The sequence below is a fragment of the Delphinapterus leucas genome, chromosome 2 (genome assembly GCF_059928025.1).
Source record: "Delphinapterus leucas isolate spDelLeu-1000000601 "Yukka" chromosome 2, BTC_Dleu_Yukka2, whole genome shotgun sequence".
Lineage (NCBI taxonomy): Eukaryota > Metazoa > Chordata > Mammalia > Artiodactyla > Monodontidae > Delphinapterus > Delphinapterus leucas.
In genome coordinates this window covers 61,639,243-61,660,530 of record NC_143130.1, presented here as the reverse complement: position 1 = coordinate 61,660,530, position 21,288 = coordinate 61,639,243, and the positions used below count along the sequence as shown (strand labels likewise).

The following is a 21,288-nucleotide window of genomic DNA, read 5'->3' as shown; positions in this document are numbered from 1 at the left end:
TGGCAACCCTGCGTCGAGCAGGTCTATAGGCTCCATTTTTCCCAGCAGCACTGGCTCATTTTGTGTGTCTGAAATATTTTGAATTACCAAAATGTGACACAAACTTTTTCATTGCTATATCTGTTACAGTGATCTGGGATCAGTGATCTCTGGTGTTACTACTACAACTCACTGAAGACTCAGATGATGTTGTCAATGTTAGCATTTTTTAGCAGTAAAGTTTTTTTTAATTATGGCATGTACATTGTTTTTTAGACATAAGGCTATTGCACACTTAATAGACTGCAGTATAGTGTACATTTTGTATGCACTTGGAAACCAAAAAGTTCATGTGACTTGCTTTATTGTGATACTGGCTTTATCGAAGTAGTAGTCTGGCACTGAACCCATAACAGCTCCAAGGTATGCCTATACTGGCCTATCTTTATCGTTCTTCTTTAAAAAAAATTTTTTTTTCAATCTCTTTGTATCCTCACAGTTTAAATATACTTCTTGTGACAAACCATAATGTAGAAGAATATAAAAAATAATATATTTACATATGTATAAATGAGTCACTTTGCTGTACAGGAAAAAATTAACACAACATTGTAAATCAACTATACTTCAAAACAATTTTTTAATAAAAATAAACAAATACACTTCTTAAAGACCACTTTATTTTTCTTTTTCTGCGGTACACGGGCCTCTCACTGTTGTGGCCTCTCCCGCTGCGGAGCACAGGCTCCGGACTCGCAGGCTCAGCGGCCGTGGCTCACGGGCCTAGTCGCTCCGCAGCATGTGGGATCTTCCCAGACTGGGGCACGAACCCGTGTCCCCTGCATCGGCAGGTGGACTCTCAACCACTGCGCCACCAGGGAAGCCCAAGACCACTTTTTAATTTGAACTGTCTAACTGGTAACTTTAGTCCATTTTTATTTGTTATGACTTATTTATTTGGGCCTGCTTCTACAACTTCACTTTCTGGTTCCTATTTCTCTCTTTAATATAATTTTATTATCTCCTCCTGGGATTCGAATAAGACATGTTTTAGACCTCGTTCTGATCTCTACAACTTCTGCTGTACTGTCTACCCCCAGGTCTCTCTGTGCAACATTCTGAGTTATTTCTTCTAATCAATTAATTCTCTCTTCTGATGTCTAATCTATTGTTTCTCATTTCAACATTTTTCATTTCTATAAATTCTATTTCATTCTTTTTCAGATCTGTCTCATCATTCCTGGTCTTATCATTTGCTCAATTTTATGATTCTTTTTTCTTTACACTAGATTTTACATATAATTATTCATTTTCTCAAAATTCTAGTACCTGCTAATTCCAAAACCTCAAGTCTTTGGGAATATGTATCTCTTATTCATCGTTTCTGCCAGTTCTCATGTATGTTAGGTTGTCTACCTATGTGCTTGTCCTCTTTCGCTGAATTCGTATTTGCTTGATCTTAATCTTTGAGAATCTTACAGGCTTAAATTAGAAATGCTTTCCTCTGAAGATTGTGTCTGCTGCTGATGAGAACTGTGGATACAACTAACATGAAACCACTTTAGTCCCCTTGGAGAATCTCGGGATTATTCAAGGTTCCCAGATTCGGCTCCCCAATCTCGCTCATTTTATAATAGAAGACTGGAGTGCTTAGCATAGGTAACAACTTCCCCCGGGGCGGGGGGGAATCAGTTCTCTCATCTGAATGTGATCACTGACTAGGGGATCCTATAGGTAAATAACTGGAGGTCTATGTGCTGTAGAGAAGACAGATGCCTTTCCTGATGATAGAAATAGCTAGTTAGGGCTGTGTGCTCTAGGACTTCACTATTTAGCTCAACTACCATTACCCTCCAAACAGTGAACAGAAGCTTCTTAGAAGGCACTGTCTTGCCTATCTAAACCCCCAATTCCTGCTAAAAGTCATATGATCAGACCTCTACTTTAGAAGGCTTTCTCACTACTATAGCCTAGAGTTAATGTTACAGTCTATATTCTATTCCATGTTAACTGAATAAGAAAACCAGCTTTGCCAAGATCCTTCTGTCCCAGGCATAGCTGCAGATCCTCAGCTCTATCAATCTGACCCTATCTCCAAATTTCATGTGTGTGGATGGGCAACTTTTTCTGTTTTTCAGTACTTACGTATATTTATCTCATTTTAATAAGATTTTTTTAGGGTACAAACTCATTTATTTTGAACCAATAGCTGACAGTATTTTTTTATATTTTAAATATTTCTGAATAGTTGTATGGCAAAAAGAAATTCAAATAGCACAAATGATTTACAGTAAAGTCTCCCTCCCAATTCTAACCTGCCCCCTCAATATTTCAACACTCCCTTGTCAGAAATAATCGTTATTAGCATTTTCTTGAATATCCTTTCAGAGATATTCTCTGCTTATAAAAGCACATCTATAATATGTCCTTGTCTATCCCTCTTACACAAATGGTAGTGTATTTTTAACACCATTTAGCACCTTACTTTTTTGATAGTAGTATTTTTAAAGTTAACATTCAGACTATTCCCTGCTGAGTAGAAGGGAAGGTAAAACTCATATTACATCATGCAAAGTTTCTACATTCTTAACTGACAAATATTTCTTAATAAGAAAAAAAAATAGAAGGGTAAGGTTTCACCTTGACAATTAAAAAAATTCACCTTCTAAGACATACTCTAATATGCAAACATATTTAGCTGCCTAACTTGGCACTCTATATAAAATGGTTATATTTACTTGCTAATAAAACTACAATTATGAAAATGTAAAGGTTTAAGGCAATTATATTGAAATTGATTGATTCCAAGGGGATTACAGCACTGAACAAAGATAGCGTATTGTTATTACAGAATGTTAAAACTGGAAGAAACTTAAAATATCCAGATCAATTGTATTTCAGGTAAAGATACAGATGCCCAGAGAGGTAAGTTTACAGTGTGAGTTATTGGTAAAAATGGTCTTTCAATTACTCAAAAAAAAATCACTGTTCTAAGCCTTCTGTATTTTCTCTTAATGGGAAAACACGCTAATTAAAAAAAAAAATGATGAAATTTAACATCAAGTTCTACATATAAATAAATGCCAGGAAGAAAATTTAAAAGACTGGAAGTACACCAAAATGCTAATAGTATTTCTAGACACTCAAATTACAGATGACTTTTTTAGTTTGTATTTATTTCTATTTGTATTGTATAGTGAGCATAAATTGTCATTTAGAAAAACAAAGTTTTGATGTTCTAATACATCATTCTATTGCCGCATTTAAAATACCTAAAATACATACACTGTTAAGAAACACTAGTTAAATGTAGTTATAAGCAATTCACTACTTTTCAATTAACTTCTAGATTTTATACAAAATTGTACTTTGTTCTAATGCAAAGAAATAGCTGTTTAAAAAGCTAAAAGTAAGTTATTTGATAATATTATCCCAAGTATATAATTCTGTAAAACAGCCTTTTCAATTTTTTGCTTCCCCTGTGAGTTAAGATTCTAGTGGGCTCACGATTTGATGTGCAATACAGTTATAAATACCTATGTAGATTTAGTACTATTTGGATAGGCATTTAATACAAAATTCACAAGAAACTTTAGGAACATCCAGATTTTTTTCAATGTCAGGTCAGGATGATTTCCATCACATATTTTTGCAAAACATACTAACTTCAGAGTACATCCTTAAGTGTCCACTTAAGTGTTTATAGATAACTCCAATTAGACATGAAAAGATACTTCTGATATAGTAAGTGAATAAAGAAAAGAACTCAGTGGTTAAGAGCAGAGACTAACGGCCAGAAAGTCTGGTTCCAATCCTCACTCTGCCACCTGTGACCTTAGACGAGTTACTAACTTCTGTGTGCTTCAGTTTCCTCATCTACAAAATGAGGACAATAACAGCACCTACTTTTAGGTTATTAAGAGGACTGAAAGTTAATACAAATAAAAAGTTTAGATTACAGCCTAGCACGTATATGCTCACTGGGAATTAACTATTACAACATGATCTCAATTTTTGGAAACTTACAACTACATATAATTTTTTTTACTTATTAGTATATATAAACCAAGAATAAATTTCAAATTATAGACATATTTAACTATAGTAGAAATAACAAAGACTAAGAGAACAGAAAGAAGCCTCCTCATAAGATAACAGGAAATATATCTTATAGTTTATGTGACATTCTTAATAAAAGTACCTTATTTGCACCAAACTGCACTCTGGCTTTGCCTTTGACTAAGGTGGCATTGATTTGCATGATGACCGATTCTATTGAATAGGCACTGCTCCAGCCCTACAGAAAGAAGAAAACACTTTTTTAAAACACAGTGGTATTCTTGATTCCCAGTTAGGAAAGCTTAAGAAAATGGCATATAAATGACTCAATAACAGCAAATTAATGTTAAGAAGTTTGTGGTCAAGGAGTAAAAGTAAAGTTGGACCATTTCCAAAATCTCACAAAAAACGAAGCAAAGCAAACCAACATTCGAAGTGCTAAAAATGAGCAAATTACAACTTTAAATATACATCACTCTTATTGCCCATCCTAGCATAGATTAAGCAGCAAGTACAATGTCATTTTACTGGTTTAAAAAGCTTTCATTATTAAAAGTAGGTGCTTTTAGCAAAAAACAAAAATTATGTTAAAGTAGGTACTATTACAAAGAGCTCTGTCCACTTAGAATCTAATTTACATAGTTAAAACACTCTATGTTTGAAAAACACGAGTACCATAAGAAAATAGTCACCTGTTTCGTGAGTAGTTCCATGCATAATGCTCCACCACCCAACACATACCTTAAAAAGAAAAAGGAATCATACAAAATTCTCTAGATCTTGGTATTCCTTCTTCATCAATTTTTAAAGTACCATTACTAAGAAAGTATGCATACAAGTAAAGATTAGAAGATAACATGCAAAAATGAAAATAGTTGTTAAGAGTTACAGGACTATGGGTAATTCTAAAATTCTGATGTCATCGTCTAAATGTCTTTTTTTTTTAAAATAATAGTTCTTAATAACAGAAGACTTTTAAGGTATCAGAAACTAAGCCCTAAATATTCCAGAGAATGGGGGAGAAAAATTTCCTTATATGGCCTTCAACTGTTCTCCTCAACCAAAGATTTCTCCACCATCATGTTACACAGCCAAAAGTTTTTCCTCTGACAGGAGTGACTTTACCCTATCTATAATAATGAACATCTGCATTTATATTTATAGTTAAAAATTTTTTTCATTCTGTTTTGAGGATCAAATGGTTCTGACCATGGAGCCCCTCTCTGGGACTCCCCTATTTCTCTTCCCAGTCCTGAGGACTGTTCTCTGAACCAACGACAATTACTGGGGATTTCCCAGATCTCTGTTAGGAAATCATTATTTAGATCAAGATTCTTCAGCCTTTTAACACTTTCTCAAACAAAGTAATTCCTCCTTTAATGTTAAACTTTAAAACACATTAGGACTTCCCTGGTGGTGCAGTGGTTAAGAATCCGCCTGCTAATGCAGGGGACATGGGTTCGAGCCCTAGGTCTGGGAAGATCCCCCATGCCGCGGAGCAACTAAGCCCGTGTGCCACAACTATTGAGTCTGTGCTCTGGAGCCTGCGAGCCACAACTACTGAGCCCATGTGCCACAACTACTGAAGCCCATGCTCCGCAACAAGAGAAGCTACTGCAATGAGAAGCCTGTGCACCGCAACAAAGAGTAGCCCCCGCTCGCCACAACTAGAGAAAGCCCGCACGCAGCAACGAAGACCCGATGCAGCCAAAAATAAATAAATAAAAATAAATAACTAAATTTATTTTTTAAAAAAAGAGCTCGAATCTTTAAAAAAAATCATTAAATATCATGCTTAAAAATAAAATCAAAGGAATGGTAATTACAGAAGAAAAACTGTGGTAATCTTGAAAATACATAAGGTAAGACCACTGATCAGGTCTAGGTGAAAAGTGAGTCTACCACAAATATTTTTTGTCCTCTGGGACTTTGCCCATGCCTTTCCCTTCCTTGCCTGAGATTCCCACTGCTGCCTACTCTTCCAAATGCCATATTCCCCCCTGCCCCATAAAACTTTCCAAGACCATTCTAGCCAGCAAATTTTGCATTCTGGCTAACCAAATGCATCCTTGTGTTGACTAAACCAAATTACACATAAGTAAGCAATCTAAAAACTTCTACTGTAGACCATTAGTAAAAACAGTTACAGTGAAATTATTCACTATCATAAAGTAGTCAGTAACTACCCCCATCCTGAAGAATTTAGGCAACTGTCTCTCTTACTTGCTTGTCCCAACTTCTGGGAACTTTCAAAGTAAAAGTTTAATACAAAGGAAAGAAAAACACTCCAAAAAATTAAATTAGGGAGGAGAATCATGGGATTTTAAACTTTGTATATTCTCTTATGTTCCTGAAACTCAGAAATCTGTCTCCAATTCTCTGAATCTCCCACTGGGCTCAAAGTGCATCTTGTATATAGTCAACTTTAAACAAGCACTTGCTGATTTAACAGAATTACAAGATCCAAGTTCTCATTTGGATTTTGGCTCCTCCAAAACTGCTCAAAGTCTAGTAATCTGTTAATGAGTTAACACTCATTACACTCATTGGTCCTTACACTTCAGAAATGCTAAATAGAAACATTTTAGCAAAAGGAGATTTGTAGATGACACTGAGTCACGAATTATCTAACCACCACCTTCCCTTTTAGCACCCCACTCTTCATTTTGGGGTGGAGAGTCTTGTCAGGAGGGAAGAAGGGAAGTTTTCATACTTGTAGATCAAAACAAAGTACATTTTCTACAAGCACATAATAGCTACAAAAATGTTTGTTGGATGTCTAACAAGACAGAAGTAGTTCTAGTACCTATACAAAAAGTGAGCTAAGTATATATTAATGCATATTAAACTTTTCCTTAATATACACTTACTAAACTTTTCCTTAATATATACTGTCAGCAGCATTTACACCTAAAAAAAGTAGCCAATTCTACTTTTGTACTGTATCATTTTATCAACTCTACTTCTGTACTGTATCATTTTATCAATATGTTTTCCAAGCGCTTATTGCTCTTTGCCTCCAAAGAGTTCCTGCTGAATATTGAGACAATCCAAGAACACTACAAAAAAAATAATAATCTAAGAGTCATCTAAAGATAAAATGCCATATACATGGGCATAGTAATATTTTCAACTTAAAAAAAATTTCAATTGCCAAAGTTGTAAAGCAAACAGTATCCTAAGCTCAGCCTCTTCAGGCATTCAATTTATAGAATTTTTGTTTTACTAGAAGGTTCCTGCAAGAATGTTTGCCAGCTAACCTCCCCACCCACAGTCTATGATGATCACTTAATTGCTTTGAGGGGACAACAGATACCATTAATCAGTACTTAAGGGGACAACAAGTAACATTAATCATACAACATGATTCTTAAATCATATAACATGATCCAAAAAACAGAGATGAGAAATAAAATTTTTATATTATAGTCAAATTCTTGATAATGACATTAAGAAAAAAGACAGGCTTATCAGCCCACATAGAACAATCATAATCCTCCCCTTTCGAGGTAAGGAAAGGGGCAATGGATTCTAAGAACAGAGCCCTAAGAGAGGGATAAAGAAAATGCTGACATTTAAAACCAGTTTCTTAAGATAATGTTCTCTCAATAAAGACAGAAACAACCCATGGTCATCTAGAAGTAGAAGTATTTTCTTTGTGGATGACTGGGACACAAAGAATACTTCTTACTATATCAACCAATAAAGCATCTTCAGTAGCCTACAAACAGCTCTCTCACAATATATTGTATTATCATCAAATAATCTTTCTGATTCTCACTACACTACGCCCTGGACTAAGCAAGAAAGATGGTCAAGTTTCGATGGCTCAATAATATAGCTCATAAAAATACCAGTGGACTGGGAATTGTATATTACCCTAAATTGCCTACATCTTGCTAACTTACTATATTTTCCTATCTCGTTCATTCATTCAAAAATATCTACTGCATATATAGTATGGATGCTAAAGCACTGAACCAGACACAGAGCATACAATGAAGAAAACTGACATGACCCTGCCTTCATGATGTTTACAATCCAGTAAAGATAACAGATGTTAAACAAATAAAGTGGGGGATGGAGACCCAGAGTTCTGTGAGAAGGAAAAACCAGGAGGCTTATTTTAAATTTGCTGGTCAGGAACAGCATATCTAAAAGTGACACACAGGCTGAGACCTGCAGGAATTGAAGTGTGGGTGGGAATAACATTCCAAGCAGAGGAAATGTATATGGAAGTCATGAGGAAAGAGTCTGCTCGGCACTAGGGGCTGAAAGACAACTAGTGGGGCATTAGCTCAGAGAGGAAAAGTGTAGTAACAAGATGAAGAGGAAAGCAAGGGCAAGATCACAGAGGGCGTGCAGAATATGGTAAGGACATCAACCTGTAGGAGCAGTGGGAAGACATGTGAAGAGCTTAAGCAGGGGAGCAACATAATCAGAACAAATTTGTAAAAGCTCACTCTAGAGAAGCTTTATGAATGAGGGAATAGAAGCAGGAGTCTGATCAGGAATCCTCTGAAGTGATCCAACTGGGAACTGATGGTGGTAGCAACAAAAATGGAGACAAGTAATTGGATCTGAGAACTCTTTAAAAGGGAGAATCAAAGGAAAATGAGGAAAAGGTGATACAAAGAATGACTCCTAGGTTCATTAATTAAGATAAGCAAGACTGGGGAAGGGAAACTGAAAAGAAGATGGGTTCAAGTTTTTGTCCTGAAGAGTTTGAGGTGCCTGTATAAGAGACATTCAAGTAGAGGTGTCAAGAAGGCAGAAGGATATTGGAAGCAGAAAAGACATAGGGATGTGAGATACGAACCTGGGAGTCACTGGCACATAGAAATATTTCAAAAGCCATGGGAGCTTTTTCAACGAATCATGCTAGAGCAACTGGACATTAAGCAAAAATCTATGACCTACACCTCATACCTTATGCAAAATTTAATTCAGAATGATTCACAGACTTATCTGTAAACTGTAAAACCTTGAGGAAAAAAAGGTAGGAGAAAATCTTTGGGATCTAGGACTAGAAAAAAAGTTTTTAGATTTGACACCAAAAGCATATCTATATAAGGAGAAACATCTATAAATTTGACTTCATCAAAACTAAAATATTTTGTTCTACAAAAGATTCTGTTAAGAAGATGAAATGAAGCTACATACTAGAAGAAATTAAAAAACCACATATCCAGGGTTTCCTGGGTGGCGCAGTGGTTGAGAGTCCGCCTGCCGATGCAAGGGACACGGGTTTGTGCCCCGGTCCGGGAAGATCCCACATGCCGCGGAGCAGCTAGGCCCGTGAGCCATGGCCGCTGAGCCTGCACATTCAGAGCCTGTGCTCCGCAACGGGAGAGGCCACAACAGTGAGAGGCCCGTGTACCGCAAAAAAAAACAAAAAAAAAAAACAAAAAAAAACACATATCCAGCAAAGGACTATTATGTAGAATATATTTTTAAAACTTTCAAAATTCAACAAAATACAATCCAATTAGAAAACTGGCAAAAGACATGAACAGATATCTCTTGGAAGAGTATGTAAAGCTGTCAAATAAGTATGTGAAAGATATTCAACACTGGGGAATATTAGGGAAAGCAAGTTAAAACCACAATGAGACATCACTACACACCTAACAGAATGCCTATAATAAAAACAAGTGACATCACCAAATGCTGGCAAGGATGTGGAGAAAGTGTGTCACTCACACATTCTTGGTAGGAATGTAAAATGGTAAAGCCACTCTGGAAAACAGTTTGGTAGTTTAAAAACTCTATATGCAATGACCATATGACCCAGCAATTGCATTCCTGGACTTGTATCCCAGAAAAAGGACAATACATTCACAAAAAACACCTGTACACAAGTATTCATAGCAGCTTTACCTGTAATACCCAAACACTGAGATCAGTCTAGAAGTCCTAAAGCAGATTACTGGTTAACCAGACTGTGGTACATGGTGCACCATGGAATACTACTCAGCAATAAAAAGGAACAAAGTAGTCAGATGCTTAGATGACTCTCTAATTATGAGTTAAAAAAAAAAGCTAATCCCTAAAGTTTGCAATCCAAAAATGTATGATTCCATTTATGTAAATTGTTTTTGAAATGACAAAATACTAAGAATGCAGGACAGATTAGTGGTTGCCAGGAATGAAGGGAAGAGGGGGCATTACAGTAAAATGGGTATGGTTTAAAGGGGCCTCAAGAAGGATCCTCATGGTGTTGGAACTGTTCAGTACCTTGACTGTGGTGGCGGATACATAAACCTACTCAATATAGAACTTAATACACACATACACACACGAGTTATAAGTAAAACTAGGAAGATCTGAATAATCTCTACTTATCGTATCACTATCTCTGTATCACTGTCTCATACTGTATCACTGCCTCCTCGTAATATTATACTACAGCTTTGCAGAAATGTTACCACTGGGGAAAACAGGCAAAGGGTACAAGGTATTTCTATTATTTCTTACAACTGTGTGCAAATACAATTAACTCAATTAAAATTTTAATTTTTAAAAAAAGGCAAAGGAGGGCTTCCCTGGTGGCGCAGTGGTTGAGAGTCCGCCTGCCGATGCAGGGGACACGGGTTCGTGTCCGGGTCCGGGAAGATCCCACATGCCGTGGAGCGGCTGGGCCCGTGAGCCATGGCCGCTGAGCCTGCGCGTCCAGTGCCTGTGCTCCACAACGGGAGAGGCCACAACAGTGAGAGGTCCGTGTACCGCAAAAAAAAAAAAAAAAGAGGCAAAGGAATGACGGGAAAAGAAAAAAGGACCCAGTACTAAATTCTGAAGAACTCCAAGAGGTAGAAGTTAAGTGAACAAGGAGTTTCCAGCAAAAGAGACTGAGAAGAGGCAGTCAGAAGCCAAGGGAAAAATGTTTCAGTGTTGCTGAGAAATCTGATAATCAGATATGACAGAGCCTGAAAAGGGACTTCTGTCCAATACCAAAGTCCCTATCAGCTATACCAGTTTCTTAGGAACACTAACAGCCAATGCCAGACTACATGGGGCTGAAAAGTGAACAGGAAGTGAAGAGTGTGGTTATATACACATTGCTTGTGGGAATGTAAATGGCGCAGCCACTTTGCAGTCTGGTACTTCATCAAAAAGTTAGTTACCAAAGGACCTAGTGCCTCCTCACATAGGTATATGCGAAAGAGAAATGAACATGTGCACACAGAAGCGTGTACATGAATATTCACAGCATTATTCATGATAGCCCAAGGGTGGAAAAAACAAATGTCCATGCATAAATAAAATGGAATGAAGTATTGATACATGCTGCAACGTGGATGGACCTTGACAAATTTTTTTTAATATAAATTTATTTTATTTATTTATTTTTGGCTGCATTGGGTCTTTGTTGCTGCACACAGGCTTTCTCTAGTTGCAGCGAGCAGGGGCTACACTTCATGCGGTGCGCAGGGCTTCTCACTGCGGTGGCTGCTCCTGTTGCGGAGCATGGGCTCTAGGCACACGGGCTTCAGTAGTTGTGGCACGCAGGCTCAGTAGTTACGGCACACAGGCTTAGTTGCTCCACAGCATGTGGGATCTTCCTGGACCAGGGCTTGAACTCATGTCCCCTGCATTGGCAGGCAGACTCTCAACCACTGCGCCACCAAGGAAGCCCACAAATTTTGTTAAGTGAAAGAAGCCAGTCACGAAAGGCTGTAATTTGTTTGGTTCCATTTAAATGAAATGTCCAGAACAGGCAAATCCAGAGAGACAGAAAGGAGATTAGTGGCTGCTGGTGGGTGGGGTGTAGGAGGGAGGAATGAGAAGTGATTGCTAATGGGTACAGAGTTTCTTTTGGAAGGTGCTGGAAATTAGTCGTAAAGGTTGCACAACTCTCAGTATACTAAACCACTGAATTATATACACTTTAAAAGGTAAGTTTTATCATATGTGAATTGTATCACAATAAAGCTGTTATGTTTAAAAAATTTTTTTGACTATGACAAGAAACAAATAAGGGAGTAGCTAGGAGATGTGGGATATAAAATATCTGGAACAAAAATTGCTTAATAATCTATCCAGAGTCACAGTGTTCAAGCTTTAGCCTTATTCTAAGATTGCAAGCTCTGTTCTATCAGGCTTCACACTTTTTAGTTCTTCTTTAGTTCTTCCCGTGTCAGCCAGTAATTCTTCCTCTTTACTTAATAGTAGATTGTTATTTTGATTTTGCCTCAAAATCATTTTGATTCTGCCTCAAATCAGCACTCACCTTTCATTCATCTTTCCATTCCCATTACTACTGTACCAATTTAGGTTCTCATCACTTCATCCTAAGACAGTGGCCTCAGCTCTAGTTAACAAGGCTCGCATTCTTCCAGGTTTTGTGAATATAAGTTTGTCCTGTAGTCTCTTCTACTGTCACCATATTTATCTAAAACATTCTCTTTACTGTTATTTCCCTGTTCCTGAACCAGTTACAGAAAAATAAATTCAATATCCATGGGAAATAGTTTGCTCACCAATCCATGCTCCTATATAATTATAAGATATTGTCAACACAATTTCTTATAATTCTCCTATATGAATTCTACCCCTCTTGTGTTATAGCTCAAACTGATCTGGTACACTTTGAATACATCATGCTCTTTCCCAAATGAGTGACTGTGTTTACTTTTCGCCTACACAGACAATTTTCCTTCAACCTCCATCAGTTGACCAAACCCCACCGAATACTTCATGGCCTAGCTGAGATCCCACCTACTTGTCCAAGTCTTCCCAGATCACTATCGCCAGAAGCAATCTCCTTCTCCTTCAACCTCAGAGAACTTAAGTCCATATTTAACATTTGACAATCAGCTGAGTACTCAATACTTTTAATCTTTTACATTGCTGGCTTTTCGTATAATGGAAAAATACTTTATTAGAAGTTAGAAGATTTATCTGGATAAGTCACCAGCTTATTATTCCAGTTATTCACTTGAATAATGGGAAAATAACCCCATTTGGTAAAAGGAATCAATGAAGAGAAACTGTTCAATATATAACAGATTTTTAAACTGAAAATGGCATTATTCATAATTTCATGTGTTTTCTCTACAACAAGGTGGTAAACTACTAAGATCATAAATTCTTAAAATTCTTGGGATTTTTCACAACAGAATGTGAAAAATCTATGTCAAGTTTACATGAGATTTCAAAATGATCTGATAAAAATATTTTTATATATTTATCCTGAATTTACAAAAAGTTTCCAAATATTTTCCTCAATCATTTATAGCCACCCAGATTGCTTTAATCTAAATGAAACTATTACTATATCAACCATAGAGATGATCAGAGGACTGGATATTTTTAGGTTTTAATCACCATAATATGTCTCACAAAGTAGAATTGATTAGCTGAGCATATCAGAATTCTCAAATTAGTTTAACTGTTCTTACTTTGAGGATCTACAGAACATTTCACAACTAACCTAGGTACAAATTCTGATCTTTTCCCCATCCTTCACATGACTTCTAATCACCAAAAGGCAATATAAGCTTCAATTAAAAAATGGATGACAATTACCATTTGATCCTACCAAACTGAGACAACTACCTTTAGAAGATCAATGACCAGCTCCATAGGCCCATGAGATTTCCTGTGATTATTCCTAGGATCATAGGCATGTGGGAATCACTCTAATGCTAACTTTCTCTAAACCCTCAATCACATCTTACATTTGAAAAACTTTCGATTTTTCAAGGTGAAGTATATACAAATAGAGGTCATTAAAAACTCTACCTGTAAACATAATGGTTTATGCCAATGATTCTCAAATTATGGTTCCCAGCCTAGAACATCAGCTTCACCTGAGACCATCTAACACATGCAAATTCTTAGGCCCTACCCCAGTCCTACTGAATCAGAAACCTTGAGGTAAAGCCCACCACTCTAGGCATCCTAGCATTTAACTACCCCTCCAAATGATTCTGATGTAGACTATCAAAGAAAACAATCACTTAAACTTACCCTCCTGAGAGAACAGGTAACACCACTCGAACAAATGGAGGATCAAATGGAAAGTTATCCTAAAAAACAAATAAGCAAGTTTAATTTTAAGAATATCCTTAATACTGTATTATTTAGAAGATTTAAAAATACTCTACAGCCCAGTCACTGAGCCGCCACCAAGGACTCAGCAGCCTCCCCCTTGAGCCCCCTCACTTCCCAACACTCTGTCCCCACAACCCGCCTTCTCCAGCCGCCGCCTTCCACAGGCCGTTTCCACCGAGGAAAAGGGATTGCATCGTATGTCCACTATCCAGAAGCTCCACACTGTCTACCCCTTTGCTGATGCAAGGGTGATGATCTGCTTCCTACTGGCACTGAGGATTATATCCATATAAGAATTCAACAGGAAAACAGCAGGAAGACCCTTACTACTGTCCAAGGGATCACTGACGATTACGATAAAAAGAAACTAGCGAAGGCGTTTAAGAAGAAATTTGCTTGCAATGGTACTGTAATTGAGCATTCAGAATATGGAGAAGCAATTCAGCTACAGGGTGATCAGGGCAAGAACATCAAAAATATATGCCAGTTCCTCGTAGAGACTAGACTGGGTAAGGACGATCAGCTCAAGGTTCATGGGTTTTAAGTGCTTCTGGCTCACTGAAGCTTAAGACAGGATTTCCTTGCAATGAGTAGAATTTTCCTTCTGTCCCCTGTCACAAGTTTAAAAACCTCACAGCTTGTATAATGTAACCATTTGGGGTCTGCTTTTAACTTGGACTAGTAACTCCTTCAGGCAATAAACTAAAAACAGCCAAAAAAAAGACATAAACATTAAAAAGAAAAAAAAAAGTTTATAAAGAATGTATACATCTATTATCTAATGATGAATGAGGGTCATAAACATAAAAATAGTCCTCCAAAATGAAATGAAATGAAAACGAAAGCTAACATAAATGAAGTTAAGATCAGGCCCAACAAAAACAGAAATATAGAAAAAATATGGAACAGGATAGAAAGCAGAGAGATAAACCCACGCACATATGGTCACCTTATCTTTGATAAAGGAGGCAAGATTATACAATGGAGAAAAGACAGCCTCTTCAATAAGTGGTGCTGGGAAAAATGGACAGGTACATGTAAAAGTATGAGATTAGATCACTCTCTAATACCATACACAAAAATAAACTCAAAATGGATTAAAGACCTAAATGTAAGGCCAGACACTATCAGACTCTTAGAGGAAAACATAGGCAGAACACTCTATGATATAAATCACAGCAAGATCCTTTTTGACCCACCTCCTAGAGAAATGGAAATAAAAACAAAAATAAACAAATGGGACCTAATGAAACTTAAAAGCTTTCGCACAGCAAAGGAAACCATAAACAAGACCAAAGGACAACCCTCAGAATGGGAGAAAATATTTGCAAATGAAGCAACTGACAAAGGATTAATCTCCAAAATTTACAAGCAGCTCATGCAGCTCAATAACAAAAAAACGAACAACCCAATCCAAAAATGGGCAGAAGACCTAAACAGACATTTCTCCAAAGAAGATATACAGATTGCCAACAAACACATGAAAGGATGCTCAACATCATTAATCATTAGAGAAATGCAAATCAAAACTACAATGAGATATCATCTCACACCGGTCAGAATGGCCATCATCAAAAAATCTAGAAACAATAAATGCTGGTGAGGGTGTGGAGAAAAGGGAACACTCTTGCACTGTTGGTGGCAATGTAATTTGATACAGCCACTATGGAGAACAGTATGGAGGTTCCTTAAAAAACTGAAAATAGGGCTTCCCTGGTGGCTGACAGTCCGCCTGCCGATGCAGGGGACACAGGTTCGTGCCCCGGTACGGGAGGGTCCCACATGCGGCGGAGCGGCTGGGCCCGTGGGCCATGGCCGCTGGGCCTGCGCGTCCGGAGCCTGTGCTCCGCAACAAGAGAGGCCACAATGGTGAGAGGCCCGTGTAACACAAAAAAAACCACAAAAACCTAAAAATAGAACTACAATACAACCCAGCAATCCCACTACTGGGCATATACCCTGAGAAAACCATAATTCAACAAGAGTCATGTGCCAAAATGTTCATTGCAGCTCTATTTACAATAGCCAGGACATGGAAGCAACCTAAGCGTCCATCATCAGATGAATGGATAAAGAAGATGTGGCACATATATACAATGGAATATTACTCAGCCATAAAAAGAAATGAAATTGACTTATTTGTAGTGAGGTGGATGGACCTGCAGTCTGTCATACAGAGTGAAATAAGTCAGAAGGAGAAAAACAAATACCGTATGCTAACACATATATATGGAATCTAAGGAAAAAAAATGTAATGAAGAGCCTAGGGGTAGGACGGGAATAAAGACACAGACCTATGACAGCATGGACTTGAGGATATGGAGAGGGGGAAGGGTAAGCTGTGACAAAGTGAGAGAGTGGCATGGACACATACACACTACCAAATGTAGGGTGGAGAGCTAGTGGGAAGCAGCCGCATGGCACAGGTAGATCAGCTAGGTGGTTTGTAACCACCTAGAGGGGTGGGATAGGGAGGGTGGGAGGGAGGGAGATGCAAGAGGGAAGAGATGGGAACATATGTATATGTATAACTGATTCACTTTGTTATAAAGCAGAAACTAACACCTCACAGTATAAAGCAATTATACTCCAATAAAGATGTTAAAAAAATAAAAAGATCAGGCCCAAACAGGACAGTATATTGTAAACTTAAGAAACACACAGAGATAGCCTCACCCACCAGAGGGCAGCCAGCAGAAGCAAGAAGAACTACAATCTTACACCTGTGGAACAAAAAGCACATTCACAGAAAGACAGACAAGATGAAAAGGCACAGGACTATGTACCAGATGAAGGAACACTATAAAAGCCCAAAAAAACAACTAAATGAATTGGAGATAGGCAACCTTCCAGAAAAAGAATTCAGAATAATGACAGTGAAGATGATCCAGGACCTCAGAAAAACAATGGAGGCAAATATCAAGAAGATGCGAGAAATGTTTAACAAACATCTAGAAGAATTAAAGAACAAACAAACACAGATGAACAACACAATAAGTGAAATGAAAAATACACTAGAAGGAATCAATAGCAGAATAACTGAGGCAGAAGAACGGATAAGTGACCTGGAAGACAGAATGGTGGAATTCACTGCTGCACAACAGAATGAAGAAAAAAAAAGGATAAAAAGTAATGAAGACAGGCTAAAAGACCTCTGGGACAACAATAAACGCAACAACATTCGCATTATAGGGGTCCCAGAAGGAGAAGAGAGAGAGAAAGGACCCGAGAAAATATCTGAAGAGATTATAATCAAAAACTTCCCTAACATGGGAAAGGAAATTGCCACCCATGTCCAGGAAGTGCAGAGAGTCCGATATAGGATAAACCCAAGGAAAAACAGGCCGAGACACATAAATAATCAAATTGGCAAAAATTAAACACAAAGAAAAATTATTGAAAGAAGCAAGGGAAAAACAACAAATAACAAACAAGGGAATTCCCATGAGATAAACAGCTGACTTCTCAGCAGAAACTCTACAAGCCAGAAGGGAGTGGCATGATATACTTAAAGTGATAAAAGGGAAGAACCTACAAGCAAGATTACTCTACCTGGCAAGGATCTCATTCAGATTTGATGGAGAAATCAAAACCTTTACAGACAAGAAAAAGCTAAGAGAATTCAGCAGCACCAAACCAGCTCTACAGCAAATGCTAAAGGAACTTCTCTAGACATGAAACACAAGAAAAGGACCTACAAAAACAAACCCAAAACAATTAAGAAAATGGTCATAGGAACATACATATCGATAATTTCCTTAAACGTGAATGGATTAAATGCTCCAACCAAAAGACACAGGCTTGCTGAATGGATACAGAAACAAGACCCATATATATGCTGTCTACAAGAGACCCACTTCAGACCTAGGGAAACATTCAGACTGAAACTGAGGGGATGGAAAAAGATATTCCATGCAAATGGAAACCACAAGAAAGCTGGAGTAGCAATACTCATATCAGATAAAATAGGCTTTAAAATAAAGAACGTTACAAGAGACAAGGAAGGACACTACATAATGATCAAGGAATCAATCCAAAAAGATATAACAATTATAAATATATATGCACCCAACACAGGAGCACCTCCAATACATAAGGCAACTGCTAGCAGCTTTAAAAGAGGAAATTGACAGTAATACAATATTAGTGGGGGACTTTAACACCTCACTTACACCGATGGACAGATCATCCAAAATGAAAATAAGAAAGGAAACATGAGCTTTATATGACACAACAGACCAGACAGAACTGATATTTATAGGACATTCCATCCAAAAACAGCAGATTACACTTTCTTCTCAAGGGCGCACGGAACATTCTCCAGGACAGATCACATTTTGGGTCACAAATCAAGCCTCAGTAAATTTAAGAAAACTGAAATCATATCAAGCATCTTTTCTGACCACAATGCTGTGAGATTAGAAATCAATTACAGGGAAAAAAACATAAAAAACACAAACACATAGAGACTACACAATACATTACTAAATAACCAAGAGATCACTGAAGAAATCAAAGACGAAATCAAAAACTACCTAGAGACAAATGACAATGAAAATACAACGATCCAAAACCTATGGGATGCAGCAAAAGCAGTTCTAAGAGCAAAGTTTATAGCTATACCAGCCTACCTCAAGAAACAAGGAAAATGTCAAATAAACAAGCTAACCTTACATCTAAAGGAACTAGAGAAAGAAGAACAAAGTTAGCAGAAGAAATCATAAAAATCAGAGCAGAAATAAATGAAACAGAAACAAAGAAAACAACAGCAAAGATCAATAAAACTAAAAGGTGGTGTTCTGAGAGGATAAACAAAATTAATAAACTTTTAGCCAGACACCTCAAGAAATAGAGGAAGAGGACTCAAATCAATAAACTTAGAAATGAAAAAGGAGAAGTTACAAAAGACATCGCAGAAATACAAAGCATCCTCAGAGACTACTACAAGGAACTCTATGCCAATTAAATGGACAACCTGGAAGAAATGAACAAATTCTTAGAAAGGTATAACCTTCCCAGACTGAACCAGGAAGAAATAGCAAATATGAACAGACCAATCACAAGCACTGAAATTGAAACTGTGATTAAAAATCTTCCAACAAACAAAAGTCCAGGACCAGATGGCTTCACAGGTGAAGTCTATCCAACATTTAGAGAAGAGCTAACACCCGTCCCTCTCAAACTCTTCCAAAATATTGCAGAGGAAGGGATACTCCCAAACTCATTCTATGAGGCCACCATCACCCTGACACCAAAACCAGACAAAGATACTACAAAAAGAGAAAATTACAGACCAATATCACTGATGAATATAGATGCAAAAATCCTCAACAAAATACTAGCAAACAGAATTCAACACCACATTAAAAGGAACACATACCACAATCAGGTGGGATTTATCCCAGGAATGCAAGGATTCTTCAAAATACTCAAATCAATCAATGTGATAAACCATATTAACAGACTGAAGAAGAAAAACCATATGATCATCTCAATAGATGCAGAAAAAGCTTCTGACAAAATTCAACACCATTTCTGATAAAAACTCTCCAGAAAGTGGCCATAGAGGGAACCTACCTCAACATAATAAAGGCCATACACGACAAACCCACAGCAAACATCATTCTCAATGCTGGAAAACTGAAAGGATTTCCTCTAAGATCAGGAACAAGATAAGGATGTCCACTCTCACCACTATTATTCAACATAGTTTTGGAAGTCCTAGCCACAGCAAACAGAGAAGAAAAAGAAATAAAAGGAATACAAATTGGATAAGAAGAAGTAAAACTGTCACTGTGTGCAGATGACATGATACTATACATAGAGAATCCTAGAGATGCCACCAGAAAACTACTAGAGCTAATCAATGAATTTGGTAAAGTTGCAGGATACAAAATTAATGCACAGAAATCTCTTGCATTCCTATACACTAATGATGAAAAATCTGAAAGAGAAATTAAGGAAACACTCCCATTTACCATTGCAAGAAAAAGAATAAAATACCTAGGAATAAACCTACCTAGGGAAACAAAAGACCTGTATGCAGAAAACTATAAGACACTGATGAAAAATATTAAAGATGATACCAACAGATGGAGAGATATACCATGTTCTTAGATTGGAAGAATCAATATTGTGAAAATGACTATACTACCCAAAGCAATCTACAGATTCAATGCAATCCCTATCAAATTACCAATGGCATTTTTTACAGAACTAGAACAAAAAATCTTAAAATTTGTATGGAGACACAAAACACCCCAAATAACCAATGCAGTCTTGAGGAAAAAAATGGAGCTGGAGGAATCAGACTCCCTGACTTCAGGCTATACTACAAAGCTACAGTAATCAAGACAATATGGTACTGGCACAAAAACAGAAATACAGATCAATGGAACAGGATAGAAAGCCCAGAGATAAACCCACGCACCTATGGTCAACTAATCTATGACAAAGGAGGCAAGGATATACAATGGAGAAAAGACAGTCTCTTCAATACGTGGTGCTGGGAAAACTGGACAGCTACATGTAAAAGAATGAAATTAGAACACTCCCTAACATCATATACAAAAATAAACTCAGAATGCATTAGAGGCCTAAATATAAGACCAGACACTATAAACCTCTTACAGGAAAACACAGGAAGAACACTCTTTGACATAAATCACAGCAAGATCTTTTTTGATCCACCTGTTAGAGTAATGGAAATAAAAACAAAAATAAACAAATGGGACCTAATTAAACTTAAAAGCCTTTGCACAGCAAAGGGAACCATAAACAAGACTAAAAGACACCCCTCAGAATGGGAAAAAATATTTGCAAACGAATCAACGGACCAAGGATTAATCTCTGAAATATATAAACAGCTCATGCAGCTCAATATTAGAAAAACAAACAACCCAATGCAAAAATGGGCAGAAGACATAAATAGATGTTTCTCAAAAGAAAATATACAGATGGCCAAGAAGCACATGAAAAGCTGCTCAACATCACTATTAGAGAAATGCAAATCAAAACTACAATGAGGTATCACCTCACAGCAGTTCGAATGGGCATCATCAGAAAATCTACAACCAACAAATGCTGGAGAGGGTGTGGAGAAAAGGGAAACCTCTTGCACTGTTGGTGGGAATGTAAACTGATACAGCCACTATGGAAAATAGTATGGAGGTTCCTTAAAAACCTAAAATAGAA

General features: G+C 37.3%; 1 protein-coding gene and 1 pseudogene across 3 annotated transcripts in view; one reads left to right on the top strand and one right to left on the bottom strand.

Moving 5' to 3' along the window:
• The window catches only part of UBE2Q2 (ubiquitin conjugating enzyme E2 Q2), a 71,355-nt gene that overhangs the window by 4,705 nt on the left and 45,362 nt on the right, over nucleotides 1-21,288 (bottom strand). For all 3 annotated transcript variants that reach the window (XM_089906947.1, XM_089906946.1, XM_022580143.3), the window contains 3 exons: nucleotides 14,011-14,069; nucleotides 4,731-4,779; nucleotides 4,181-4,276 (listed from right to left, as the gene is read on the bottom strand). In XM_089906947.1, coding sequence (XP_089763073.1) covers nucleotides 4,181-4,276; nucleotides 4,731-4,779; nucleotides 14,011-14,069 — 204 coding nt within the window. The remainder of the gene's footprint in view (nucleotides 1-4,180; nucleotides 4,277-4,730; nucleotides 4,780-14,010; nucleotides 14,070-21,288) is intronic.
• LOC111177866 (eukaryotic translation initiation factor 1 pseudogene) lies at nucleotides 13,995-14,913 on the top strand (annotated as a pseudogene).